The sequence below is a fragment of the Pneumocystis jirovecii genome (genome assembly GCF_001477535.1).
Source record: "Pneumocystis jirovecii RU7 chromosome Unknown supercont1.11, whole genome shotgun sequence".
Taxonomy (NCBI): domain Eukaryota; kingdom Fungi; phylum Ascomycota; class Pneumocystomycetes; order Pneumocystales; family Pneumocystaceae; genus Pneumocystis; species Pneumocystis jirovecii.
In genome coordinates, this window is record NW_017264785.1 from 240,019 (window position 1) to 266,713 (window position 26,695).

Genomic DNA, 26,695 nt, shown 5'->3' on the forward strand with positions numbered 1-26,695 from the left:
TGATATAATTTTGAGATTTAATGTATATTTGATTTTCATAAAAGATACCATTTATAGGAAGCTAAGATATCCTTAAAATATTGCTTATAATTCATTCATAATATGGAAATCAATCCTATTTGGCTTTATTTATTTTGTGATTAAATGTTATTCCATATGTCAGCTGGCTATTGTCATTAGTTGAAGTATCGTTATAAGGTATCAAGTTGTATAATAAAGGCGAGAGAGGCTTTTCATGTGCATTAATATTGCTATTGTTTTCATTTAGAGGAAAATTGGTATAATACGGAATTTCATTTTGAAACTTCTGCTCTGGATGTGTTGTTTCTACGATATTTGTAGTATATTGAGGTTCTAGTGAAGGAAACATATTATAGCTTGTATGTGGAATTTTAGGCTGAGATAATGGTATTTTATCATTATGGTTAATGATCTGTTTTGGAGGATTTCCACATCTAAAGATATTAAAAAACTTTTTTTCTGAATTCTAAATACCTGTCTTTGCCGAAGTTAATTCTAAACTTTTTATAATCTTCTTTGGATTTTATGCCTTCAATGGCTCTTATTGCATCCCCTATATTTGTGAAATTTACAAAAGCACAATTCTTCTCTTTTAGTATGTTAACCAACTCTGTTTCTCCCCATTGAGAAAAGTCTTTTTTAAGCTTAACTATGGTTACATTTTCATTAATATTTCCAATATAAATATTTCTAGTTGCGCCTGAAGCAACAGCAATTGCAATAGATGACGGTAAAAGGCCAGAATGTTTTCCAAACCCCACTTTTATTTTTCGATTATGAATGATTAAACCATGAATAATGGATATGTTGTAAAATAATATTGATGAAGCTGGACTAACAAACGTGACAAAGCAAATATGTTTTTCAGGAAAGTATTTAATTTGATGCAAGATTCCTCCTCTAACAGCATTACAAATTTCTTCTACAGTTGTTTCCGGATGGATATTTCCTAGATAAACAGTTCTGTTTCCAACTATAGATTGAGAGTTAGTGCTAGAATGCCCTAAATCCTGATAACTTGGATAATTAGGAATAATTAAGTTCATGGAAGCCATTTGGGATGTTAATTGATTTGTATTAATATTATTCAATAAAATAGGGTCTTGAGAGACTGTGTGCTGTTGTTTGAAAGGTTGTGCACTATAAATAGTTAAGGAATAAACATATGAGTATATACATACCATCGATCTTTTCCGTAAGATATTTTACGATTTGACCATTTATGCTCCATAGGAAGCTGTTGGACAGCTTTCATTGCATTAGATATGTTAAGAAAATGAACAAACCCGATTCCTTTATTTTTAATGATTTTAATTTGATCGATTGTTCCAAATTTGCTTAAATCTTCTCTTATTTCTTCTTCTGTAATGTTTTCTGGAAGATTCCCTAGATAAACATTTCTTGTTGCACCTGATTGTTGGACCGCTAACATTACTGTTGAAGACACAGAGCTCGGTTTTCCCCAACCAATTTTTGCTTCTTTACCATGAAAGCTTAATTTTTTTATGATTGCTTCTTCGTAAAATAAAGTTGCAGGAGATGCGTCTAGAAATGATATAAATGCACAATTTTTGTCTGGAAGAAGTCGAACTGATTCAATTGGTCCGGTTTTAACTTGTGATAGAATCTCATTCACTGTTGTTTCACTAGGAATATTTCCAATGTACACCTACTAAAGCTTAGAAAATGCAGAGTATTCCGTATATAAAAAACATACAGTTCTTCCTAGTTTAGGAATATTAGATGGAAGAGAAATGTTGCTGTAAAATTGAGGAAAAATAGAAAATTGTGAGTCTATAAGCCCTGGTGCACTAATTTCTGTGTATCCCGCTGTTGTAGATGAATTGGTTGGATATGCGCTGATTCCGAGGTTATGTGACGAAAAAGATGTAGTGTGTGGTGTGAAAGGAGAGGTTATTGAATGTTGAGAAGGAAGAATTACAGGGAAGTTTTGCTGGTTAAGCATGTAGTTAGTATCTTGAGCTGTAGTTTGTGACATGTTCTTTACAGAAATGTCTTCTCTCTGATCATTCGTTTTAATGGATGTATCTTTTTTGTATTCAATTATGTCGTGATGCTGTGACTCAGTGCTTTCATGTTCATTGTGCATGTTAAATTACTTTCTCAAGAAAAATGATATAAATACAACTTGATACAAAGAATTTTTTCTGTTTTGTATGAAAGTTTTTTGTTTAAAGAAAAAAGATTTAAAATTCTGAAAAAAGATTGTATTTTTTGTCTTGTTTTTTTCGAAATTTTGTATGAATAAATCCCAAAAAGAAACAAGCAGTTTTGTATTTACATATGAAGTGTTTATTCTTTCTCAATAATAGTGCTAGAAATTTTAATCGTTTTAAAGTTGAAATAAATGTTTTTTGGTTTTTAATATTCGTTATAAAGTTGTTTAGCAGAGGAAAAAAAAGAAATTCTTATTTAATCTAATGAAAATTGGTTTATAATTTCCAATTAACTCACATATTTGTATTTATACCTTTATTTTTTATTTTTGATAGCAATTTTGTATTTTTATATTTCGAAGTTGAATCGGTTCCGAACGTCTGCGGTTGAATTAAGTCGGAATAAGCTAAAAGATTAAGTTTCTATAATTTCCTTTAGATTTGCTTTAAATTTTAATATATTTTTATTCTTTTTCTGATTTTGCTTATTTTTTTTGAAAATCAAAAAAAAAAACACTTAAAATGGATGAAAAACAAGATTTTGGTTTGTTAAGTGATATTAAGGGAAAATTGCTAAAAGAAGGGAATTAGATGCTCCATTGTGTCTTTATGTTGATGAAACTGCTGGAGTAGACGATAAGGATGGTGGTTCTATTGAAAATCCGCTTCGTACAGTGTTAAAAGCTTTTGAAATTGGCAATGATTATGCAAAGATATATATTCGAAAAGTACCAGATGATGAATATAAAGAAATTACAGCTACAGGCCTTAAGAAGGCTAAAAAGGCTTATTCTATTTTTTTAAAGAAGCAGCAAAAATTGGAAGAGACTTTGTGTCATATGAAAATTCAAGAGTCTACTAATAAAAAAGAACATGAGCAGTGGGATCATGTTGGAAATAGTGTTTTTGATAAAAATAAGGACCTTGATAAGTCTGTGAATATTAAGATTCGTCAGGCAAAAGATTTTCGAACAATGTTTGTTAAGGTTTCGGGATGGATTCATCGTTTACGACATCAAAAAGATTTGATTTTTGTTATTCTTCGTGATGGGACTGGGTATCTTCAATGTGTAATAAGTGGGAATATGGTATAAATATTTATGTTTATCTGATAGTTAATTGTGATATTGTTTTAGGCACGAACTTCTCATGCTTTAACTCTTACAGTTGAGACAACTCTTACATTTTATGGGACAATTACAGTATTACCTGATGGGAAAACTGCTCCGGATAACCATGAGTTGCATGTTACTTATTTTGAAATTATTCAAAAAGCTCCTGGAGGAGATCTCTGTTTTACTAATAAACTTAATGTTGAAGCAGAATCGCAAGTTTTATATGATCAGCGTCACTTTGTAATACGTGGGGAAATATCTAGTTCAGTTCTGAAGGTTCGGGCTCGTCTCTTAGCTGTATTTAGAGCTGTTTATGAAAAAATGGGGTTTATGGAAGTAACACCTCCATGTTTAGTACAGACGCAAGTAGAAGGTGGTGCTACACTTTTTGATTTGAATTATTATGGTGAGAAGGTGTGTTTTTTTTGAGTTTTGTGTTTTTGGCTAAGATTGAAAGGCTTATTTGACACAATCTAGTCAGTTGTATTTAGAAACATGTTTGCCTTCATTGGGAAATGTTTATTGTATTCAAGAGAGTTTTAGGGCAGAGTTGTCTCATACTAGGCGTCATCTTTCTGAGTTTTCACATATGGAAGCGGAGTTAGCATTTTTGTCATTTGATGAATTTTTGGATCATTTAGAAGAATTTGTAATTTAATTTTAGGTTTTTTTTTTTGATTTTAAATAATATATGGTAGATATGTCTTTCCTTGGATTTGCTTTTGGAGGATTTCATTGCATCTCCTTTGATAGAGAATTTAAATCCTAATTTTAAAAAGCCGCAAAGACCTTTTTTGCGAATGAAATATGTTGATGCTATTAAATATTGCAATGAACATGATATTTTGAATTCTAATGGCGAACATTATATATTTGGCGAAGATATTACTGAATTTGCAGAGAGGAAAATAGTTGATCAAATTCAACAACCTATTTTTTTAATAGAATTTCCTGCTACTTTGAAATCATTTTATATGAAACGTATCTCTGGGAATACTGACTTTACAGAAAGTGTTGATTTGTTGTTTGTATGTTGTTTTATTTTTATGTTTATACTAACAGTTTAGCCTGGCGTTGGGGAAGTGGTTGGTGGTAGTATGAGAATTTTTGATTTTGATGAGTTAATAGAAGCATTTAAAAGAGAAAATATTGACCCTTCACCATATTATTGGTTCGTTTTGTTATATCTTGTTATTTTTTAATTGATAATATAGGTATCTTGATTTAAGAAAATATGGTACATGTCCTCATGGTGGGTATGGAGTTGGTTTAGAAAGGATATTGGCATGGATAACAAATAGAAATACTGTAAAGGAATGCAGTTTGTATCCAAGGTTTACTGGGAGATGTAAACCGTAAGGATTTAATTATTATTTATATTTTTCTATTGTAAATATTTATTTAATTTAGAGAAATATTTGAAATTTTCTGATTAATAAAATCACCTAAATATTTAATATGTAGTTAGAAATTTTACTAGTGCAGAATATCCTTTAATTTTTATTAATTTTTTTATCGTAAGAACTTGTGCATGTTCTTCATCAGAAATTATTTGTTCTGTTGTTACATTGTTTTTCTGGGAATTTTCGTTTTTTCCAAAATTTTCATAAGCTTCAAGTTCTGTCTGTTTTTGTTAGTTTTAAGGAAAAGATATATAATTTTTTACTTGAGCAATTGTAATTAACGATGTAAGATTTTTATGGTCCTGTGGAGTTACTTCAACTAGTCCAAGTTGTACGAAGTCTTTAATAATTTCCCGTTCTAATGGGCCTAATGTATCCGGTAGTATGTCCTTGTTCTTATTAGCTGTTTTTTGTATGTTATGAAAAAATACTTCTAACGAATTTGATTGAGTTTTGTTGTTATTTAAAGAATTTTGAGTCAGTTGAGATTTTTGAGTTGATTGAGATTTACGTAATCTAAATTTAGATAAATATGCTTAAAAAAAGAACAAATTCATAAATACGTTCTAACTTTATCCAAGAAATCTAGTTTAACTCCACTTTCAGGTAATCGGTATCGTATATTATTTATAATATACGAATCATCGAATGATATTTTTTTTCGCTTCTTTTGTTCTTCTTCTTCTTCTTCTGTGTTATCAATTTCTATGTTCCCATTGTTTTTAAAGCCTCTTTTTAAACATACATCTAAGATTCTTGATTTTTTAGGTTGTCGTATTTTAGGCTGCATAAAAAATTAAGCATGTAATGATAAAATGTAATGCTTACAGTTACATGGTATGCATGATTTGGACACATCCATTTTCGTGATGCAGATGGTATACTACTCATAGGTGGATCAATACAATCAATGTGCCAATGAAGAGAACAATAATCACAAGAAACAATAGCTTTTCCATTCATTGCATTTTGGGAACATTTGTAACAAAGTATAGGGTTCCCATTTTTATCTTCCAGCTGAAACGGGTCTCTTTCTTCCATGAGTTTTTGACGACTTATAATATTTTGAATAAATTTAAAAAAAACTGTGTATGCTTACCCGAATTTTTGATTTTTATGCTCCATTATGTCCTGATATTCACCATTAGGCCCAGTTGATACTATCAATAAGTTAATTTAAGAGATATTTATGGAGAAACAAACCTCCTTCAAAATATTCTCGAATATTAAGAGGAAGGCTGAATTCTTTAGGATTGTTTCTTATGATATATTCCATTAAAAAGGCGAAGATTCCTCGAGGCTGTTTGGGTGGTGGAAACTAAAGAAAATTAATAGATAATTAAACTAGTAGATTAAAACATACACGTTTTGTTCTACAGAGTGTACAATGCCATGAATCTTCTGGAAGACAGTTTTCATCAATAGGCGGTTCGATACATGAGAAATGAAATGATCTAGGACATGATTCGCAACAAAGAAACCGTCCGTGTCTTTTACACGCAGAACAAAAATCCTCATTGTACTATAAATTAATAAAAATTACATTACTTTGATTCCTTACTTTTGTAGGGTCTTCTTGTGATGATAGTTGCTGTTGAATGTGTATGTTTGTAGCTTTTCCTGTATATAAATTGGGAGTGTTCATGTCGAATTTTGTTTTTTTCATATAGTTTTTAATAGGACTGATTAAATTAATTGTTAAAAAGTTCCTATATTGTTTAAATAATTACCTAATCTTAATCTTTTTTGGGCGTCCAACTTTCCGTTTTTCAATGGGTATTTTGGATGATGAAAGGGTTAATAATGTTGGCTTTTGTTGAGAAGAAAAACGTAATGTTTCTTTGTTTTTCTGTTTACATACGTCTTTTCGCCGTGATAGCTTTTGTTCCAAATTACTTGTTGATCGAATAGATGATTGCGAAATCCTTCCAGCACTGGAGAAGAAACGGAGAGATTTAAAAAGAGGTTTTTGTGTACGAGATGACCTGGATGATGGTTTGATGGATAAAAATGTAGGACATGTTGATGTTGGGCTATGATCAACTCCAACATTTAATTTTACACTTTTTCTTTTCTCTCCAGTGCTTTTCTCTTGCCTATACTTATTATTTTTAAAGAAAAAAAACGTTTTGCTTGTAAATTTGACCTTGATCGCTCTGCTTGCCGCTTTTTTCTCCAGTTTAGCATCTCATATTCATCCGATGTTAAATCCCCTTTTTGGGAATCATGATATATATAATCTTCTAATGATCCACGTTCAAAATGTCTTTCTTTTGATATACTTCTCCGTTTTTCTCGTGAACTTTGTTCCTGTTCTTTTTTGCGGTTTTCTATTGTTCTTTTTGGTTTAACTACAATTTTATCCAGTAATTCTGGCATTTTTTGTACGTTTTTTATTGGATTTTTGTTTTTTACACTTTTTTTGTATTTTGGTTTTCTATTAGATTATTGCACAACGTCCCTGACGTTGATATTTGATCGCTAATAAACGAAAAAGTGAAAGGAAAAAACTATAAATCGGAGTGAAAAAATAGATAGGTCAGTTATGTAAATATGAACAGTAGTTTTTCTTCTTTTTTTTTGTATAAAACAATTGTCTACAATATGGTTCTCCAATAAATCTACTATTCTTTAATGAATTTAACCAATAACTAGTTAACTCCCAAATATATTTAAGTTTAATACTTAAATTTTTTTTTATAAGCTTTGTATTATTCACTGATGATTTGTGTTTTTCTAAACATAGCATGCTGTTTTACCTTATAAATGATTCTGTTGAAAGGTTTTCGGTTGATATAGGCAAGATATTTTTAATATTGTATTTTCTATAACGCTTCTAGAAGTATGTATAGTATTTTATTCTCCATAATGTTCCTGGATATGTGCATAGCTGTATTTTATGTTTTTCTTAACACTATTTGTATTTAATGTTATTGTTTTATCTGAATAATTATGCTGAGAATTCGTTTAAGTATTTGTTGTTAATGAACTTATTATGATGAAAAATAAGCGTGCTAAACGTTCCCTTTTTTTGTAACTTAGTATTTATGAAGCTTAAGTTATAATCTGTAGGTTTTCCAATGCTTTATATATATATATATATATATATTGTATGATTTCAATTGTAAATCGAAATAAGTTATTTTTGTTTTGTATTTGTGCAAGAATATATTTTAATATTTTTAAAGAGTGCTATTTTTTAAAATATAATAATATTTGATTTTGTATTATATTTTAAAAAAAATGTAAATATATTATGAATCGATATTTTTCGTCTTTGGATAATAAGATTTTTATAATATATAACTTTTTTATGCTAAATATACGTCTTAAAAATGTTTTTTTATCTTAATTGAGATTTTGAATAATCCTTTTTTTGTTGCCTTTCTTAATAATATTATTAGTACGACTAATTTATAAAGTATTATTAGATATACAAAAAATAGCTATGATATTTTTAATTGAATTTGAATTCAAAATTCTTTAAAATATGTGAAATCTAGAAAAATTGAGAATTTGTATATTTATTTAAATTTTCATGAAATAGCTTTGTTGAAACATTTTGAAAGGTCTGAAATCATAGAGGTATATATAAATATCTTTTGATATCTTTTATTAAATCTTGATTGAAAATGTAATGTTGTATATTAATTATTACTAAATATGATAAAACTGTAAAATCTGTAATCTCTTTAGAAATTTGAGGTTAATATAAAGAACTTTTTGATTCGTATTCTTCAGTATCGCTAGTTGGCCATGTATCTTCATCTGGATATGTATTTCGATAAAAATCTTCTGCGTTAGAATCTTCGTCTTCTTCAGAGTTTTCATCTTCTTCAGAAGAATTTAAGGTATCTTCAAAAAAAGAAATATTTTCGTTTTCTTTAACCATTCTTGACATTAAGATGTCAATAGTATTTATAAATAATTCATCAACTTACAAAACTCCATATTGTGAAGTAGGTAGAGGTTCATCAGGTGTATAAACTAAAGGAACATACATATCATATACATAATTATTCATTGGAGATGGTTGATCAGCTAAAACATATAAGAAATAATATAAGAAAAAAAATAATTAGTACATTCGAGAGATTTTCTGTTTTTATTCGGTGATATTTCGTAACAGTTTGTTGGATTTTTAAGTTCATTGCTAAGTATTCTATTTAAAGAAGTTAGAATTCAGAAAACAATAAACATGTTTGAACTTTTCTAGTGTATATACAGGAGGCCATTCTGATTGCTTTTTTGCTTTTGTTATTTGTTTTCCTTCTTGTTTTTGTAAATATTCTTTTATGGATTCATTTTGTACTGTTTCAGAAAGTATAAACACTTTGTTTTGTAAATTATAGCACGCTATTGTTTGTTATTTTACCATAGTCGTTTTCCTTTTTTTTACGTTTAAAAGGGCTTATGCTACCAGAAGGGTCTGATGATTCCGCCATAACTGTATTCTATTAGTTCATAGTTAAGCCGCATTTATTTACAAAGCAAAGGAATTGGTTCTTCATTGTGTTTCCGCTTGATTTGAAGCATATTTTTTCTAATATTATCAAATACCACCCTATATCTATCGTTGCACTGGAACTATCTATGATTTCTGATCTACCTAAATATATATGAAAATTTATACGAAATCTATTTTTATACCCTTTTTTCTTTCTTGTTTTTTGCTTTTTTGTGCTTTGTATTCTTTTTATATTTCAATTGTATTTTTTTGTAGTTTTACTCGCTATTCAACGACGTTCGACGAGATGGTATGTCTCCGCTTTAATGAAGCACTCGTTCAGAAAGGAACAGCTCGTTTGAGCGTTGGTGAAGTGCTTAGACGCTTACGAGTAAGTTATATATGTCTTTTGTGTGGTTTATAGCTTTGTATAGGTACTTCAAGCAGAACTTGCTGATCATGACCAGGAGCAAGTGGAGCGCTCGTCTTTAGATGCAGTGATTGCTGAGTTAGTGAATGAAACGCTTATAAATCACAAGGATAAAGGTGTCCGTGCATATACGGCATGCTGTTTGGCTGATATTCTTCGGCTTTGTGCACCAGATGCTCCGTATACGCCGTCGCAGTTAAATGTATGTGTATATTAGTGGAATTTAGTGTTGATAAGCTATTTTAGAGCATTTTTGAATTATTTGTTAGTCAGTTGAAGGGACTTACTGGTCCTGAAATGCCTTATTATGCACAAGCATTTTATCTTCTTGAGAGTTTGTCTCAAGTTAAGTCAATAGTGTTAATGGCGGACCTTTCTAATGGGCATGTATTAACAATTGAATTATTTCGTGTATTTTTTGAAATAGCGACGTATGAAATGGGTTTCTATTTGAAAATGGTTTTGGTTTGACCTGTTTTAGTCCAGAACAACCACGTAATGTTATAATTTCTATGGTTGATATTTTGGCACAGTTGATTGACGAATCTGCAATGCTTCCTTCAAAGGTTATAGATATGATATTTTCCCAATTTACTGGTCTTGGTTCAAAAACGAGTCATCCATTTACATTAAAAATTGAACGGCCACCAGCATATATAATGGCTAAACAGCTTTGTAATATATGTGCTGAACGTTTGCAAAGATATGTATGCCAATACTTTACAGATATTGTTTTTGAGGCCAATCGTTCGATTGATGAGAATTTTCAGGTTGAATTGGATGAAGTAATGTTGCAGGATGTAGAAAAGGCACATCGCTTGGTTTATGAACTTTATGTGGCTTCACCACCTATTCTTGAAAACGTTATGCCTCAGTTGGAGCAAGAGCTCATGGCGGAAAATGTAACGTTTCGACTTTTAAGCACATCAACTATTTCTGAAATGCTGTCTGTCAAAGAACAAAAGATTGATTTTACTAAAGAATACCCCTCTCTATGGAAAAGCTGGTTGTCTCGTGGAAATGATAAAAGTCCTGTCATACGAATAAAATGGTTAGAGGGTTTATTTAATGTTTTGGTAAATTTTAGTTATTCTACTGAAGTAATGGCCACTGTAGTAGGTATATACCTCTTTAATTTTGTTTTGTCTTTTCACTTAATATTTAGAGGGCATTTTGGCAAAATATGTAGATGTTGATGAAAAAGTACGGATGACTGTTTGTAAAATGTTAGGTTCTTTGGATTATTGTACAGTTCGTGAAAAAATTCCAAGCAATGTTTTAGATGTTTTGTCAGACCGATCTAAAGATAGGAAGCAAGTAGTCCGGATTGAGGCAATGCATTGTCTTGGGAAATTATATAATATGGCTTATAATGATATGTATGTTATACTTGTTTTAAAATTTAATAGATCATTGATTTTCCTTAGTTTAGAAAATTTAAACGCTACAACAGAATGGTTTTCGTTAATTCCTTCTAGAATACTGCATACTATATACATAAATGATAAGGAAATTAATATATTGTTAGAATCTGTTTTATATGAATATATTCTTGATTATATGGAAATAGATGATACCAAAAGAACGCAACGAATGTTAGTTATGTATAAGAATTTGGATAGTCGGGCTAAGCAAGCATTTTTATCTTTAGGAAGAAATCAGTCTAAGTATAATATAATACTTATTTATATTGATAATTAATGATATTAAAGATATGTCAAGATAGCAGAGTATTATCTCGGTATTTGCGAAAAATATAATGTAAGAGATTTGTTTTATTGTTGTTATTAAAGAAATTATAGGGTGGTGTAATTTCTGATAATGAAAAGAGAATTCTTTCCTCTTTGAATGATGCTATTACTCGCCTTAAATCGTTATATGGTGATCCTGTAAAGGCGGAGTTGGATTTTGAGAAATTTTCTAGGTTAAATGATAGGCGTTTATATAAGTTACTTAAAGATTGTATGAATTTGTCAAATGATTATAAACAAATTTTAAAATCTCAGGTATGTTTTTAAGTCATTGATTATAATTGGATTTTAATTTTAAAATAGAAAGAATTTTTAAAGCGAATAGAACAGGTTTCTTCTGCTTTAGTAGGAACATTTAAATTTTTTGTTTTTAAAATAAGTCCTATGTTATATAACAAAAGTGTAATATCACCGATTATCGAGTATACTAGATTTAATAAAAATATGTTGGCAGATACTGCACGTGAGCTCTTAAAGGTGAATGAATTAAGGTGATAATAATTTGATTTTGATTTTTTCAAGGAAATATCTTTAATACAGCCTTCTGTATATAAAGCACACGTAACAGAAATTTCGTTTTTGATTAAAGAACATAATATTGAATCAAATATATCTTGTACTGACACTTTAAAAGTTTATGCTCAGTTTATTTCTTCATTTCCTCAAGATATATCTACAGATCCAAGATTATTAGAAGCAGTTACTTCTTTTGCCTTAAGAGGGAGTCCTTCGGAATCAAAACAAGCTGTTTGTATTTTATTGCATTCAATTAATAAAGAAAAGGTTCTTCATGATTTAATTGAAGTATGTTTTCCTTAAATTTTTTAATTTGTTGTTCTTATATGCTTTAGGAAGTATTTAATGATCTTTGTGTTTCTTCTTTGTATTTTTTGACTAAGTTATCTGCTTTATCACAGCTTGTGCTTTATGCTCCTGATGAAATGGAATTGAAAGCTGATCAATATACAAGTTTTTTAATTAAAGAAGTATTACTTGTTAATCTTATTTCTGAGGAGTCAAATGATGAAGACTGGGTTGATGATAATGTTCTTGAGGATGAATGCAAAGCAAAGGTAAAAGATCTTGAAATTTGATTAAGATATTTATAAGTTCAGATATTAGCACTTAAGATTCTTGTGAATAGGCTAAGGGCAAATATGAACGCTGATGGTGTTCAACAATTGGCAAAGCCTGTGTTTCGACTTCTTGCATCAATTATGACAAATATGGGGGAAATTTCAAAAGAAAGAAACACTCCGTAAAATTTTCGTTTTGTAATGATATAAACTAAGTCATTTTTAGGCTGCGATTTCAATCACATATACGTCTAGTTGCAGGACGGTTGCTTTTAAAGTTGTCTAGTCTTAGTGTCTTTGAAGAGATTATTTCTGTTGAAGATTTTTATAAAATGGCATTGTTAGTTCAGGTTAAATATGATTAAAGTTTTTGTATTATTGTTTAATTTGAAAAAGGATCCATGTTTTCAAGTTCGTTATAATTTTGTCAAAAAATTAATGAAATATTTAAATTTAGATAAATTAACTGCACGTTATTACATACCAATTTTTCTTATAGCTCATGAGCCAGAAGAAGAATTTAAACAAGAGGTAGTTAGATGGATTAAATCATGTGTTTCTGTTTCTCGTCTGTTATATTGATTTTTGTTATTATCTGATGTTAATTTATTTTAGGGAACCGTGAAACTTTTACACTTGAATATTCGATTGTAAGATTTATTCATTTTCTTGCTCATCATCCGGATTTTTCTACTGATGTTGATGATTTAATTGATTTTGCAAAGTATAAAATACTTTTTGTTGTTTTTTTGTTTTGATATTTTAAGATACATAAATTTTTATTTAGAACTTTTAGCTACTTCAGACTCTCTTTCATTATTATTTCATTTAGTACAAAGGATAAAACAATTTTATGATTTAATATCTCCTGAAAATAGTGATGTATAGTTAATTTAAGTTTATTTGTTATAATTGATAGATATTTAGAGACTTTATGTTTTGTCGGATTTATCTCAAGCTTTAATTAGGATTATGGCTATGTCTAATTCATGGACAATACAAATTTATCCTAAAAAACTTAAATTACCTTCAGAACTATACGCGATATTAACTAATCCAAAAATTGCTTCAGAGGTAATATATGATTATCTTTCGTTCTTAACTGAGATTAAAGATTGCTAAACGAGTTTATGTTGATAAGGATATTGAGGAAAGGCTTGTTTCGTTCACAAAATTTTCTAGACTGGTTAAAAAAGTAAGTAATAGGCAAGAAATAATGTTTTTTAACGATTTAGCGGAAATCTGTTGTTGAAAAAATAGAATTGGTTAAAAAAATAGAACCTGTTAAGAAACGCCTTTCGAAAAATACTTCTAAAAGTCAGAAAAAGTTAGAAAATACAGTTGCGCCATTAAGAAGGAGTAGACGAGTTTTGCAGGCTGTGAATTATGTTGAGAATGGCGATGATGATGAAATGACTGATGAAATTATAAGTAATGATGGAAGTATTGAAAGTGAAATTGAAGTAGATAGTTTAGATAGTGATAAGATGGAAAAAGAATAAATGGCATTAATAAGGATCTAACTAATTTCGTTATTTGTAAAGGCTACTACATGTAATATATAGATGTAGTTTTATTTGTAGCTATTGTATAAAAAATATTCTGTAGCATATAGCTTATTTTGATGTTAGTTAAAAATATGATAATAAAAAACATAATTGGATTTAAATGATATTTATAGGTTCTGTTGTTATTTTTATTGAGAGTGGGATATAACAATTGTAAACAAGGGGTATCATACAGATTATTTAATCACTAGTGTGGTTTGCAGGGACATCTTCTACGTCTAATTCGAATTTGTCAACTTCTTTAAAGTATTCTATAATGCTTTTTGAAGATATAGCATGTTTCCTTATATCAAATTCATTTGTATCTTTTTCAAGGATTATGACTTTATCTTCCATGTTTACAACTTCTGATGCATTTTGATGTTTTTTGGTGTATTTTTTTTTTTTTTTGTGATAATAATTGTCATTTTCATTTTCGTTTTCTTTGTATTTTAAATTTTTTGGTTTAGCCCTTATAGATCTTTGTTTTGGTAGTGGACTTGAATCTTCTTCACTTGATGATTCTTGAAAAGGGCTTTTGTTTTTCGATAATGATGAAAAGTCTGAAAATGGCGTTTCGTCACTTACTTCTGGTTCATTTAGTAATGGCTTTAAGTGTTTGATTTTAAGTGTTGGATGGATTCCTTGAATTTCTTTGAACCCAAATGGATCAGGAGATGTGTTTGTTTGTATATCTATATCTCTGTTTGGTTCAGATGTTTCAATAGGTGATAAATCTGACGTCCATGTTATGTTTGATGGATCTTGGGTTGGTGTAGAGGATGCTTGAGGTCCAGAAGAAAAAGACGGTCCATATTCAAGTAGAACAGAGCTTTTTGTGTGTCGAACTGGCCGTGGCATAATATTTTATATATATTTGTAGACTTTTCTTAGAAAATCGTCATATTCTGTTTTAAACATTAGTGTTTTTGAGAAGCAGAAAAGAATATTATTTTGCCAATAAGAATTAGAATACGGAGTATTTTTCAATGTATTTTCTTGTAATAAAATAGTAATTTTTTGTAGAAAATGTCTAAAAAAATTAGAGACCGAAGTATACGTTGGATGACATTTTAAAATAAAAAATATATTATTTACTCAGTTTTTATGATACTTTCTTGAATAAATACATATAGAATACATTTGTTTTAAAAAAATATGTAGATGAGAATAGTCCTTATAGAGAACGTTTGGATAAATATTTAAATAATTTCTTGGTATAATTTATTAAAGACAAATGAAAATGAAATAAAAAAATTAGATAAATTGCTTACTAGATGTTATGTATAAAACAAAAATGTGCTTTTTTCATAAAAAGCTAGAATTATTTGTTTCGATGTAAGATAATGTATTGACATAAGTCATAATTTATAAAATAAGGCATTTTGTTTTCTTTTTTGTTACAGGGGGCTCAAGTGCACAAACAATGGCTTCATCAAAAACATTTTTTAAGCCTTTTTGAGTTAATGCTGAGCACTGAAAATTATATTAAAAAAATAATAGAACAATGGATTCAGACCTCTACATATTTCGCTACACCCAGCTCTCGTGATACTCTTTCCCCTTGTTCTGTTGTAATGGGAGAATGATTTTGTCGCTTTAATTTTTCTAAAACTACAGGATCATCTCGTAAATCGATTTGTGTGCCAACAATGAGACAAGGAGTTCCAGGACAATGATGGCGAACTTCTGGGAGCCATTTTTCCTTAACGTTTTCAAAGCTTGCTGGGCTAGTAACAGAGAAGCAGATAAGAAAAACATCTGTTTGTGGATATGATAGGGGGCGTAATCGATCATAATCTTCTTGTCCAGCTGTATCAAAAAGACCCAATGTGTAAGGTTCTTCTCCTATCATTACTGTGACTGTAGGATGTAAGTAGAAGGAATGGTATAAAAAAAAATAAAAAAGCAATTCTGACCTGCATAATTATCAAATACCTAAATATAATAAGACTCTAGAAATATATAAAAAAGGAATTATTACAGTAGGAACATATTCTGAAGGGAACTTGTTTGTTGTATAAGATATTAACAGACATGTTTTACCAACTGCGCCATCACCAACAACGACACATTTGATGGTCTGCATCGTAACACGTCTAGAGAATATTATGTTAGCTATAGACTAAAAAAGGTATATTTTTTGGGTGTTGTATATTTGAATATTTATGAGTTCTTAAAAGATAGTTCATTTGACTTTATGACAATTTTTTTTCACGACAAATGTAAACTGGATTTTGTACTATTTTTGATTTTTTTGGAAAAAAATACTTACTTAGATAATCCTTCTGAATAGGCTCCTGAAGGCACCAGTTTGATATATTTTTATATAATTTTTATATATAAATTCTGATTTTATTTTAAAAGAAAAAAATATGAATTTTGCTATCGCTAGCTCAAATTTTAACGTTCAAAAAACGCAAATATTTTCTTAAATTTCTCCTTTTCTTATTTTATATTGTATGTAATACTTTTTAGTTGGTTTTGGTAGCTTTTTTCCAACTTTTTTTTGTTTGTCTTAATAAATAATTTTACGTAGACTTAAGGAGATTTTTAAGTACTTCGGCCATTCAATATAATATATTGGTTTAAAAATGTGAAAAGTTTTAATATTTAAAAAATAAATAAAATGACTTCATAAATGCATTTTTGAAAGTATTTATTTAATTTATATGTAGCTATATATATATTAATTAAAGTTTTAGAAGCTATAAAAAAATTAGAGTGGTTCTATAAGTATATCCAAATCTACGAAAATTAGTCTAAATATATTCATTGATTATTAAATTATTGTATATGACTGAGTACATATATGTTTTTTTTTATAAAAAAACGCTTTTCTATTTGTTTTTATTGGGGAAATACATAAATTCTATTTTCATTATATGGGTTTCTTTTAATTTGTATTAATTGCTTTTTGAAAATATCTTTCTTTTATGTTTTTACGTAGCTGAAGCGTGTAGTTTTTGAATATCTTTTTGTAATAAGTATGATGAAAAATGTACCAAAATATATTAAAAGAAAGAATATTTAGATTAACTGTAGATATTTTTATATTATATAAAATATTTTTTGACCTAGATTTAAGTGAAAATTTCAAAAAAAAGTTAATTAGGGTTTAAAAAAATATTTATTAATAAATGATTTATCTAATGTTTCTGTATTTGTATTTAGTTTTTAAAAATTATCTTTTTAAATTGTTAACAAATATATTTATGAATATTAAAATTAAAAAATACTCTATGTATTTTTTGTATATTATATTATATATTATATACAATATAATTTTACGTAAAGGTTATTTTCTTTATTTTCTTAGATATTTGTCCCGAAGATTAAATTTATATTTTTAAATTTATCTTATAGAAGTGTTTTAAATTTTTATATAAAGATTTTATATAAAGAAGATTTTGGCATAAGGGATTTCGTATATTTTAGGTTTTTTGCATAATTTTTTTTTTCTCTGTTTTTCACATTTCTAATGATTTTAGTTGATATTTTGTAAAAATGACTTTTGAACTTGAGCCGTTAGATATAGAAAAAGATTATGAGTTTTCAAAGGCTATGCACGGGTCGGATGCTAAAAGCAAACATGGGATCTGTGCTTTATTCAACAAGAATAGAGATGCTCAAAAAGTTGCATTTGATTCGTATTTTGGATTTTGGGGCGACAAGTATCTTGATAAGAAGGATGGTGTTCATCAACAAGTTAGTTGTTTTTTTTATTTCTATTCTAATATTTTGTAAAGAATCGTTTTAAGGGTTATGCTACGCTTACTCGTCATTATTATAATCTTGTATAAGATTTTATTTTTTTATTTTGTATTTATAAATGTTTTAGGTGACGGATTTATATGAGTATGGATGGTCTCCGTCCTTTCATTTTTGCCGGTTTTCAAGAGGCGAGTCGTTTTCTAAAGCTATTGCGCGACATGAACATTATCTTGCTTCTCATGCTGGAATACGTGAAGGCGAAACGGTTTTAGATATTGGATCTGGAGTAGGTGGTCCAGCGCTTGAGATATCTGTTTTCACGGGTGCAAATATTGTAGGGATAAACAATAACGATGTATTTTTTAGAAAAAAGTTTTATGTCTATAGCTAATATTTTCTACTAGTATCAAATTGAGCGTGCACAGTTTTATGCACAGAAAAAGGGGTTGTCTGATAAATTAAGTTTTGTTAAAGGGGACTTTATGCAGATGCCTTTTTCTGATAATTATTTTGATAAAGTATATTCTATTGAGGCTACTGTTCATGCACCTTCTTTAGAAGGAGTTTATGGTGAAGCTTTCCGAGTTCTTAAGCCTGGCGGTATTTTTGCTCTTTATGAATGGGTTTTGCTTGATAAATATGACGAAACTAACCCCGAACATCGGAAAATTGTCTATGGGATTGAGATTGGTGATTCTATTCCTAAAATGTTTAAAGTTAGTGAGTCCGAAGCTGCTTTAAGGAAGGTGGGGTTTGAAATTATTCATTCAGAAGAGCTTTCTACAAAAAATAATGAAATTCCATGGTATTATCTTCTCGATACTGATTTCAGGAAAGTTAGATCTCTTTGGGATTTGTTTTCTATTGCGCGTATGACGTGGCTTGGGAGGTGGTTTATTGGGTTTTTCTTAAATCTTATGGAGTTTATTGGCGTTGCACCAAAAGGTTGTAAAAAAGTTAACGATGTTTTGTTGCTTGCTGCGGATGCTCTTGTAGATGCTGGAAAGCAACAAATATTTAGTCCTATGCAGATGTGGGTTTGCAGGAAGCCTTTAGTTTAATATTTTATATAATATTTATATTTTATAATTTGTAGTATATTAGATATTTTAAAAAAGGAATAAGTATTTTGTTTACTGAAATTATTTATTGTTATTTTTATAATATTTTTTTAATTTTATATTATAAAATGTTAATGAACGATTAAATAAATATTATATAATATTAATATTGATTATTTTTATTAGTGATTATTTTTAGCTATTTATGAGATTAAGACTCCAATGCTCTATAGGCTATTAGGCTTAATATAGAAAAAGGTTTTGTACATTAAAATAGGATTATATAATTATGGTGTATAAATTAAAGATAAATTATAAATGTTTTAGAGAAAGAAATATTTTTAGAGTATTTAGGATATTTTAGTTTTTCAAAATAAATGGTTTGGTTTCTTTTTCTCTTTTTTCTTGGAATTTCTTTTTTAGTTTCTCTTTATACTCTTTTATACTTCCATCCCATACATGAATTTTACCATTTTCTATGACCCATATTTCAGTGGCTACTTTATTAATTAACATAAAATCCTAAATTCATTATAATCAGAAGTAAAAAAGTAATTATACTCACGTGTGAAATTATAACAGCACCTCCATCGAAATTATTGATAGCCATACAGAGAGCATCTATCGTATTAATATCTAGTCTAATTTTATTTACATTGACTTTTTTGAACTTATTAAGAACTTACGCATTTGTAGGTTCATCAAACATTATTATATGAGGATTCTTTAATCCTAAAAATGCAAATAAAACTCTTCTTCGTTGCCCGTCACTTAACTGTTTCATAGGTACAACCTGGCTTTTCCCCGTAAGCCCATATTTCCCTAAAAAACCTCTCATAGCACTTTCTGAACGTTCTGGTGATATTTCATGTAACCATTGTACTGCTGAAATGTCTAAATTTAGTTGATCGTTCATATGTTGATGAAAATGAGCAATACGTAAATGGTGATGACGGGTTATATCACCTGATATAGCTTGAAGATTTCCCATTAAAAGGCGAATCAATGTCGTTTTTCCTGCACCATTGGGACCGACTAAAGCAATTTTAGAGTTAAGGTTAATTCCAAAATTAAGATCTCTAAAAAGAAGAGGTTTATCTGGAAACCCGAATGAAACATCTCTAAATTTTATAGCAGGTGATGGTATTCCTCCATTACAATTTTCAAATTTGAGAATTAATTCTTTTTCTTTGATAATATCTTCATTTAATATTTTATTTTTTTCTTTGTCTTTCTCTATTTTTTTTTCTAGTGCAACAAGCTTGCTTTTTGCTTGTTGTTGTTGTTTACTTCCTGTCATATTTAATTTTTTTTGTAAAACTTCCATCTTATTTTCCTTTGTTTTTGTTTTTTTCATAATTTGTATATCTTTTTCTTTTCTTATTTTTTTGAATGTATCATAGTTTCCTGAATAATAGTCTAGACGGCCGTTATAAAGGTGTATTATATCTGTACAAATTTCATTTAATGTATCTTGGGAATGTGATGTTATTAGGAGAGTATGACCATCTAATTCATGGACAAGGTAGTCTTCTAACCATGCAATAGCTTCAAAATCAAGATGATTAGTTGGTTCATCAAGCAAAATCAAAGTTGGTTTAACGAATAATATCCGTGCTAAAGATATTCTCATTCTCCATCCACCACTTAAATTGCAAGTTTTTTGTTGCATCATTTCTTTATTAAATCCAAGCCCTTCTAAAATATTTCTAGCTTTATGCTCACACATTCCTATTTCTAATTCAGCCATTCTTTGTTCAATAGAGTTTATTCTTATAGAATTTTTATCAGGATCATCTAAAAGCTCTATTAACTCTTCTTCTAAACACCTAGTTTCATGCTTATTAATATCTAGTAAAGCGTCTATTGATGTCATTTCCGTAGGTGTATATTCTCTATCTAGTAAGTAAACATCAAGAGTTTGTGGTCTTGGAATAAGATTAGATGCAATTGCATGCATAAGTGTAGATTTTCCACTCTAGAAGAACATTAATACATGTATTTTAGCTAGTTTCCATACGCCATTAGGTGCAATTAATCCATATCTTCTACCATTGATTAAATTTATTTCGCTTTCTTTTATAAGTAATTTTCCATATGCTTGTATTGTCACTTTATCAACCTGAAAATTTTTTGAATTTAATGGAGATACTAAATTTCCTGTAACTGCTATTGCTTCTCTTATATGAGTGTTTTCCTTATTTGTTAAAGACCCTGATGCATATGAATAAATTGGGAGAATCTCGTTATTTTCTTCATTCAATTTATTTTCTATTATTCTTGCTTTGATGATTTTTTCTTTGGCTTCTAATTTACTAAAAAATGTAAGGAATATATATTTTATAATTTAGTTGATAATACTTTTCTTTTTTTTTTTTTTTCTCATTTGATTCTTTATTTTTTTTTTCTTTTATGGTCACTTTTTGTTCTGATTGTTCATTTTGAGCTATAGAATTTTCTACTGAATATTTTTAAAATTTTCAGACATATTTTTATTTTACATACCTGTTGAATTTGTATTTTTTTGAGATATTAATTTTGAAACATTTGTGTTGTTTTTTTCATCTTTTTTATTAAACTCATCACTGAATAAATCAAGTGTATTATATTTTAGTGTTTGATTTTTTTTTTGATACTCTAAATATTCCAAATGATTGTTTATGTCTTGAAATGATTCTAAATCAATGTCATATTTATCATCTTTATCGGAATCAAAATTATATATCTTTTTATTTCCTTTGGAGTTTGTTTTCTTTTCTTTGTGATGAGATGGTATTACGCTGTTTCCTTTTTCTATGTTATCTAGCTTTGGATTTGTTTTTTTCATTGTATGCTTTACTTCAGTATGATCTTGCTTTTCTTTGTTTTTTCCCATTTGTTTGAATTAGACTAAATAAAATTATTTTAATGAATTAGTATTATTCATTTTTTTATTTTGTAAAATATATTCTTTAAGAAAAAATTAAGATTGTGATTTTTATGAGATTGGCTTTAAGGATTGATTGGTTTTCTGTTTCATTTTTCAAATCAAGCTTTAGTTTAAATAATAATTTTTTTAGAATAATATATAGTTTAAATCTCTTTAAAATAGATAATAAATATACTTTTTCAAGAACATTAAAAGTACTTTTTTATTTTTAATAGAAGAAAAAAACTAAAAATACACCATTTTTACAATTTTTATATATTTATATTTAAATAAATTCTATGGATTTTCAGAAAATATCTTGAATGCTTTTTTTATTTCCAAAATTCATTCTAGTTTTTCGGATAACTCCGTTTATAACAATAATTTGTGACTAAATTCCTAACGACGTTGGATTTTAAAAGACGAACAAGTTTATAACTAAATGATTTCTTTTCAAAATTTAAAGAAAATTAAGCAAAAACAAAGGCAAGTTGCGATTCGAAAGGCTTTGATATTGGTTGGTTCGAGTTGTCCAGTTGATGGTGATGAAGAATTTCTTTCTGCATCTGCTGAAATGATTGCAAAAAAAATAGCGAGAAAAGAGCCTAGATGGACTGCAACGAATGTTGTTAAGGCTTATATACGGAGTGCTATTCGAAGTAATGAGAAAAATAATTTTATGACAGAAGGTAGATCTATTTAATTCATAAATGAATGAGTTATAAAGGTTTTAGTGTTTTTTGTTGAGGCGATTGAGCAAGCTGCGCTTTTGGATGAAGAATTGGCATGTGGAAAACCTCCTAGGGGTCCTCTTCATGGTATTATGATATTTTTTTTTGTTTTTTCATGATTATTTAGGTGTTCCTGTATCGTTTAAAGATACGTATAATATAAGTGGATATGATTCGTCGTTAGGAATGTCAATGTTTGTTTCTAAGCCCTCTTTAGAAGATTCTGCGCTTGTGAAAATGATAAAAGATATGGGTGCTGTGATTCTTTTTAAAACAAATGTTCCTCAGACGCTTTTTGCGTTTGAATGTTCTAATCCTATTTTTGGTAGAACTTTTAATCCATTTTCTGCCACATATACATGCGGTGGTAGTTCTGGTGGTGAAGCAGTGTCTCTTGCTTCTAATTCATCAGCTTTGGGTTTTGGAAGTGATATTGGAGGAAGTTTGAGGATTCCTGCACATTATTGTGGTATGATCTGCTGAAATGGAAAATGTATTAAAATTTTAGGTATTTATGCTTTAAAACCTTCATCTGATAGGTTTCCTTTGGCAGGGCATTTTTCAATTGTTGAGGGTTTTGAAGGAGTTCGTGTTGTTACAGGTCCTATGGCAAGATCTGTCTTGGATTTGAAGTTTATTACTAAAGTATGATCATTTGAAATAAAAAAAAAAGTATTTTTAAATGTTTAATTAGGCTATATTGAGCTCTGAGCCTGAATCATATGATTTTTCATGTATACCTTTGTCATGGAGAGAATCATTGCGATCAACGAATTTTAAAGTATTTGGGTATTATTTTGAAGGTAAATGAAGAATAAATGGAATTTTTTATATTTATTTGTTTTAGACGAGTTTACTTTAACATCTCCTGCTTGTCGTAGAGCAGTTCGTATGGTAATTGATTCTCTTAAAGCTTTTGGTCATAAAGTTGTTGAGATACGTCCGCCTAGTTCTTTTGATGCTGTTGAAATATTTATTGGTATTTGAGATTTTTTAATATCTTATCTAATTGAAAAGGTTTAACATCTAGTGATGGTTATAAAAGAGTTTATGATTTTGTTAAAAAAGATCCAATGGAAAAGAATATTTGGCTGCCAATGTTGGCTTCTTGGGTTCCTTATTTTTTAAAACGTGCTATTGGATATATAGTAGAAAATATTATTTGTGATCCGAAATTTTCTATGGTATTTAAAGCTGTAGGGAAAAAAAAAACTATAGAATATTGTCATCTTATTTATAGGCGTAATCTTTATCGAAAAGAATGGTTCAAAATTTGGAATGAATATAAACTTGATGGTATAATTGCTCCTACTAATCCACTTCCTGCATTACCTCATAATGGAACAGCAAGTGTTTCTGCTATTGCTGCTTCCACTTTTATATATAATTTGTTAAATTATTCAGTTGGTTCTTTACCTGTTACATATGTAGATCGTACAATGGATGTATTATCCGATGAATATAAAAAATGGGATGGACTAATACATCAAAAACTATATCAATCGTCTCGACCCTTGTATGATCCTGATAAAATGCATGGACTTCCTGTGGGTGTTCAAGTTATAGCTCAACAATGGCAAGAAGAAAAAGTAATAGAAATGATGAGTGATATAGAAAATGCATTAAATGCATTAAATGGATGATTTTTTCAATTTGGTTAAATATATTTATTTAAAACATATTTGTATATATTTTAAATTATGATTTTATAAAAAAATATTTTCATATTTTAATAAATAGATTTTGAAATTACTGTTACTTACATAATTATATGTGTATATATAGTGGTTGTGTATTTGTTTTTAAGTTTATTTATAAATTTTGTTTTTAATAGAGTTATTTAAGTATATAGGTTTAAATAATGTTAAAAGAAAATATTTGTTTTGGGTTATTTTGATTAGAATTGATGTTTATGATGCATAGATTTATTTTAAGTTATTTTTTTAAATTATTTTTAAATTATATTATTAATTTAGGAAATGTATATTTAATTTTCTTATGTTATTTTGTAATATATTTCTTATTATTTTTTCATTTTGTAGAAAATAATTTATTAAAGTTTTTTTAGTGATAAGAATAATTGATTTAAATTAATTTTTCTGTATTTGAATTATTTAATAGAATATTTAATATAAATAGACATATAATTATTATACAATTTATTTGTTAATAGAAATGGAAATAATCATTTAAATATTAGTAATGAACTTTTATGTAATATTGAATTTATTTTTTTTCACTTTACATAAGTCAAATTTCCTAAATTTTAACTTCTTTTAATGATTTAAGTGTTATTTGGTTTATAAGACTTTAAATGAATAATTTAAGTATTGATTATTTTATAATAGTTTATAAATATATAAGTATTGGGTAATAATATAATTGCATACTTAGAATTATTTATTAGAATATTTAGTAAATGATTCTAATAAATTTTTTCGTTTTAGAAAATGTTAAAAATATACAAGTTTAAGAAATATCATTTAAAATGTCTAAAAAAAGTATTCAAAAAATTATTCTAATGTATTAAATGTTATAAGGATTATGTTCTGTTCAACTATACAAAGTTCCCTAAATCATAAATTTTAAAATGAATGTATATATGTTATAATATTAATGATTCATGAATTGTTTTTTAATATTTTAACTATTAAGTTCCATGATATCTTCAAATTTATGTCTGAGTATTGCTTGTGGATTTTTTAAAGTCTTATTTGATAAATATTTTTTGTTAAGGGAAAAACTAGTAATTGGTAAAATAACAATGTCTTTTATAGCTTTTTCTTTATTAATTTTTGATAAATAAGAATAAGAAATATTTGTGTTTCTAACTGTAGAGTTATTAATAAGGTTTGGATAAGATAAGTAATCAAAGATAATATTTGTCCATAGTTTACAATTTCTAAATTTTGTAAATTTCAAATTATTTTTGTTAAGATTTTTTTGTTTTTTTTTTAGAATTTCCTGAGTTATATTTACTATAATTTCTCGAAGAATAGGATGTCCTGGTTTTGCCATAATAGTTCCTGTACTAAATTGTAAAAAATTAGAATAATTTTGTGTTGAATTTGGATGATTGATTGTATTAACTTCTATGCCTATAACAAGACCTATAGAAGAAAGTTGTATTGATTTTGATATCCACTTAGATGCCGGAAGTAATATTTCCGTATTAATATCGCTATAAATGCCACCTCTTGCAAAAAGAATAAGATAACGAAAAAATCTAGCTTTAAGACTAGATGTTGAAAGTGCATCATATGCTTTTACAATGTCAGGAATAGATAAATAGAGATGTCTTATAAGATGGTACCCGTATTCTTCTTTGACTATCTTATATAAAAACTTAATATGTAAAAAGTATTTATAAATAGTTTACCGTATGGATGCTGTTATTATGATGTTTTGCCCAACTAGCTTCTAATAAACGAAGTCTTGAATCAAATTTTGATTCAGAAGGTTCATACTTCCAAAATTGCCAAATATAATCTGGAAATTTTTCTTTTATTTTATACGGAAATTGAAATGCTAAATGTTCATAAAGAGTTTGTGGTACGTCTTCAAAAGTTCTTGTAGAAAACATAGCAATACGTGATTCAAAAGAAAATCCTGTATGTTCTAACTTCTTTGAATAATAATCTCTTTTTTTTTGTCTTTTTATATCTATAAGAGCTTCTGATGATAATCTTGAGTATTTTGTATAATTTGTATTTATTGAACAAAGAAAAAATATGAGAAATAGTGACAATGAAAGTATAAGAGATAAAAATATTCCATGTCCGTGAGTTTTTAGCATTTTGTGTTTTATAATTTTTTACTTTTTTTATTGTTAGTTCTAAAAGGAGGTTTAAACATGGATATGATTTTGGTTACTTTGGGACACCTGTATGTATCTATGAAAGTTAGAATGTTAAGTTATAGAAATTATAATGATATATATATATATTATCTTCTTGTTTTTTCATACTTTTTTATACTTTTTTATATTTTTTTACGTTTTTTATATCATTTGTAATTTTATGTTTTTATTTGTAATTGTATGTTTAATAAAATTGATTTATTATTATATTTTAAATATATATCTACATTTAATAATTTTTTAAAAGTTTTTGATTATTTCATAGAATACGCAGCATGTTTGTAAAGAGGTATAAATAGTTATACAAGGATAATTTTATATTGTTAGTTATATTTGTTCCTTGATCATATCGTACAGTTTTTATACTAGAAAAAATGGTTATTAAGTGTTGATTCTATTGATTGGATTATTTTGTAACTGAACATGTTTTTATGTTATTTTTTGAGTCTTAATGT

General features: G+C 27.9%; 11 protein-coding genes across 11 annotated transcripts; 4 read left to right on the plus strand and 7 right to left on the minus strand.

Moving 5' to 3' along the window:
* Positions 1 to 115: 115 nt before the first annotated feature.
* T551_02546 (uncharacterized protein) lies at positions 116 to 2,131 on the minus strand (the record flags this gene model as incomplete). The annotated part of the gene is made up of 4 exons (XM_018374809.1): positions 116 to 455; positions 496 to 1,161; positions 1,203 to 1,690; positions 1,739 to 2,131. 4 exons carry the CDS (start codon positions 2,129 to 2,131, stop codon positions 116 to 118), a joined length of 1,887 nt encoding a protein of 628 aa, XP_018229031.1.
* A 589-nt stretch (positions 2,132 to 2,720) lies between these two features.
* On the plus strand, positions 2,721 to 4,672 carry T551_02547 (asparagine-tRNA ligase; the record flags this gene model as incomplete). Its single annotated transcript, XM_018374810.1, has 7 exons — positions 2,721 to 2,742; positions 2,790 to 3,286; positions 3,335 to 3,727; positions 3,771 to 3,962; positions 4,012 to 4,341; positions 4,381 to 4,493; positions 4,528 to 4,672. 7 exons carry the CDS (start codon positions 2,721 to 2,723, stop codon positions 4,670 to 4,672), a joined length of 1,692 nt encoding a protein of 563 aa, XP_018229032.1.
* A 94-nt stretch (positions 4,673 to 4,766) lies between these two features.
* T551_02548 (uncharacterized protein) lies at positions 4,767 to 7,095 on the minus strand (the record flags this gene model as incomplete). The annotated part of the gene is made up of 11 exons (XM_018374811.1): positions 4,767 to 4,937; positions 4,980 to 5,105; positions 5,148 to 5,232; positions 5,280 to 5,500; positions 5,545 to 5,770; positions 5,816 to 5,876; positions 5,920 to 6,034; positions 6,080 to 6,238; positions 6,278 to 6,398; positions 6,447 to 6,812; positions 6,863 to 7,095. 11 exons carry the CDS (start codon positions 7,093 to 7,095, stop codon positions 4,767 to 4,769), a joined length of 1,884 nt encoding a protein of 627 aa, XP_018229033.1.
* A 1,327-nt stretch (positions 7,096 to 8,422) lies between these two features.
* On the minus strand, positions 8,423 to 9,252 carry T551_02549 (uncharacterized protein; the record flags this gene model as incomplete). Its single annotated transcript, XM_018374812.1, has 6 exons — positions 8,423 to 8,609; positions 8,658 to 8,757; positions 8,802 to 8,878; positions 8,925 to 9,048; positions 9,092 to 9,163; positions 9,204 to 9,252. 6 exons carry the CDS (start codon positions 9,250 to 9,252, stop codon positions 8,423 to 8,425), a joined length of 609 nt encoding a protein of 202 aa, XP_018229034.1.
* Positions 9,253 to 9,470: 218 nt separating this feature from the next.
* T551_02550 (uncharacterized protein) lies at positions 9,471 to 13,922 on the plus strand (the record flags this gene model as incomplete). Its single annotated transcript, XM_018374813.1, has 19 exons — positions 9,471 to 9,554; positions 9,598 to 9,795; positions 9,840 to 10,024; positions 10,075 to 10,712; positions 10,759 to 10,972; positions 11,003 to 11,260; positions 11,306 to 11,354; positions 11,396 to 11,599; positions 11,648 to 11,821; positions 11,867 to 12,148; positions 12,196 to 12,417; positions 12,460 to 12,602; positions 12,647 to 12,770; positions 12,817 to 12,988; positions 13,036 to 13,144; positions 13,188 to 13,302; positions 13,348 to 13,494; positions 13,535 to 13,615; positions 13,656 to 13,922. The coding sequence occupies 19 exons, from the start codon at positions 9,471 to 9,473 to the stop codon at positions 13,920 to 13,922; spliced, it is 3,666 nt and encodes a 1,221-aa protein (XP_018229035.1).
* A 246-nt stretch (positions 13,923 to 14,168) lies between these two features.
* On the minus strand, positions 14,169 to 14,828 carry T551_02551 (uncharacterized protein; the record flags this gene model as incomplete). Its single annotated transcript, XM_018374814.1, has 1 exon — positions 14,169 to 14,828. One exon carries the CDS (start codon positions 14,826 to 14,828, stop codon positions 14,169 to 14,171), a length of 660 nt encoding a protein of 219 aa, XP_018229036.1.
* A 507-nt stretch (positions 14,829 to 15,335) lies between these two features.
* On the minus strand, positions 15,336 to 16,056 carry T551_02552 (cell division control protein 42; the record flags this gene model as incomplete). The annotated part of the gene is made up of 4 exons (XM_018374815.1): positions 15,336 to 15,443; positions 15,487 to 15,830; positions 15,887 to 15,905; positions 15,952 to 16,056. 4 exons carry the CDS (start codon positions 16,054 to 16,056, stop codon positions 15,336 to 15,338), a joined length of 576 nt encoding a protein of 191 aa, XP_018229037.1.
* Positions 16,057 to 17,474: 1,418 nt separating this feature from the next.
* Positions 17,475 to 18,742, plus strand: T551_02553 (sterol 24-C-methyltransferase; the record flags this gene model as incomplete). The annotated part of the gene is made up of 4 exons (XM_018374816.1): positions 17,475 to 17,675; positions 17,717 to 17,764; positions 17,809 to 18,036; positions 18,086 to 18,742. 4 exons carry the CDS (start codon positions 17,475 to 17,477, stop codon positions 18,740 to 18,742), a joined length of 1,134 nt encoding a protein of 377 aa, XP_018229038.1.
* A 360-nt stretch (positions 18,743 to 19,102) lies between these two features.
* Positions 19,103 to 21,617, minus strand: T551_02554 (uncharacterized protein; the record flags this gene model as incomplete). Its single annotated transcript, XM_018374817.1, has 6 exons — positions 19,103 to 19,264; positions 19,308 to 19,383; positions 19,429 to 20,720; positions 20,763 to 21,057; positions 21,104 to 21,200; positions 21,248 to 21,617. 6 exons carry the CDS (start codon positions 21,615 to 21,617, stop codon positions 19,103 to 19,105), a joined length of 2,292 nt encoding a protein of 763 aa, XP_018229039.1.
* Positions 21,618 to 22,092: 475 nt separating this feature from the next.
* T551_02555 (uncharacterized protein) lies at positions 22,093 to 24,024 on the plus strand (the record flags this gene model as incomplete). The annotated part of the gene is made up of 7 exons (XM_018374818.1): positions 22,093 to 22,339; positions 22,385 to 22,468; positions 22,509 to 22,850; positions 22,890 to 23,026; positions 23,076 to 23,184; positions 23,229 to 23,360; positions 23,399 to 24,024. 7 exons carry the CDS (start codon positions 22,093 to 22,095, stop codon positions 24,022 to 24,024), a joined length of 1,677 nt encoding a protein of 558 aa, XP_018229040.1.
* Positions 24,025 to 25,024: 1,000 nt separating this feature from the next.
* On the minus strand, positions 25,025 to 26,177 carry T551_02556 (uncharacterized protein; the record flags this gene model as incomplete). Its single annotated transcript, XM_018374819.1, has 2 exons — positions 25,025 to 25,714; positions 25,761 to 26,177. The coding sequence occupies 2 exons, from the start codon at positions 26,175 to 26,177 to the stop codon at positions 25,025 to 25,027; spliced, it is 1,107 nt and encodes a 368-aa protein (XP_018229041.1).
* Between the last annotated feature and the right edge of the window lie 518 nt (positions 26,178 to 26,695).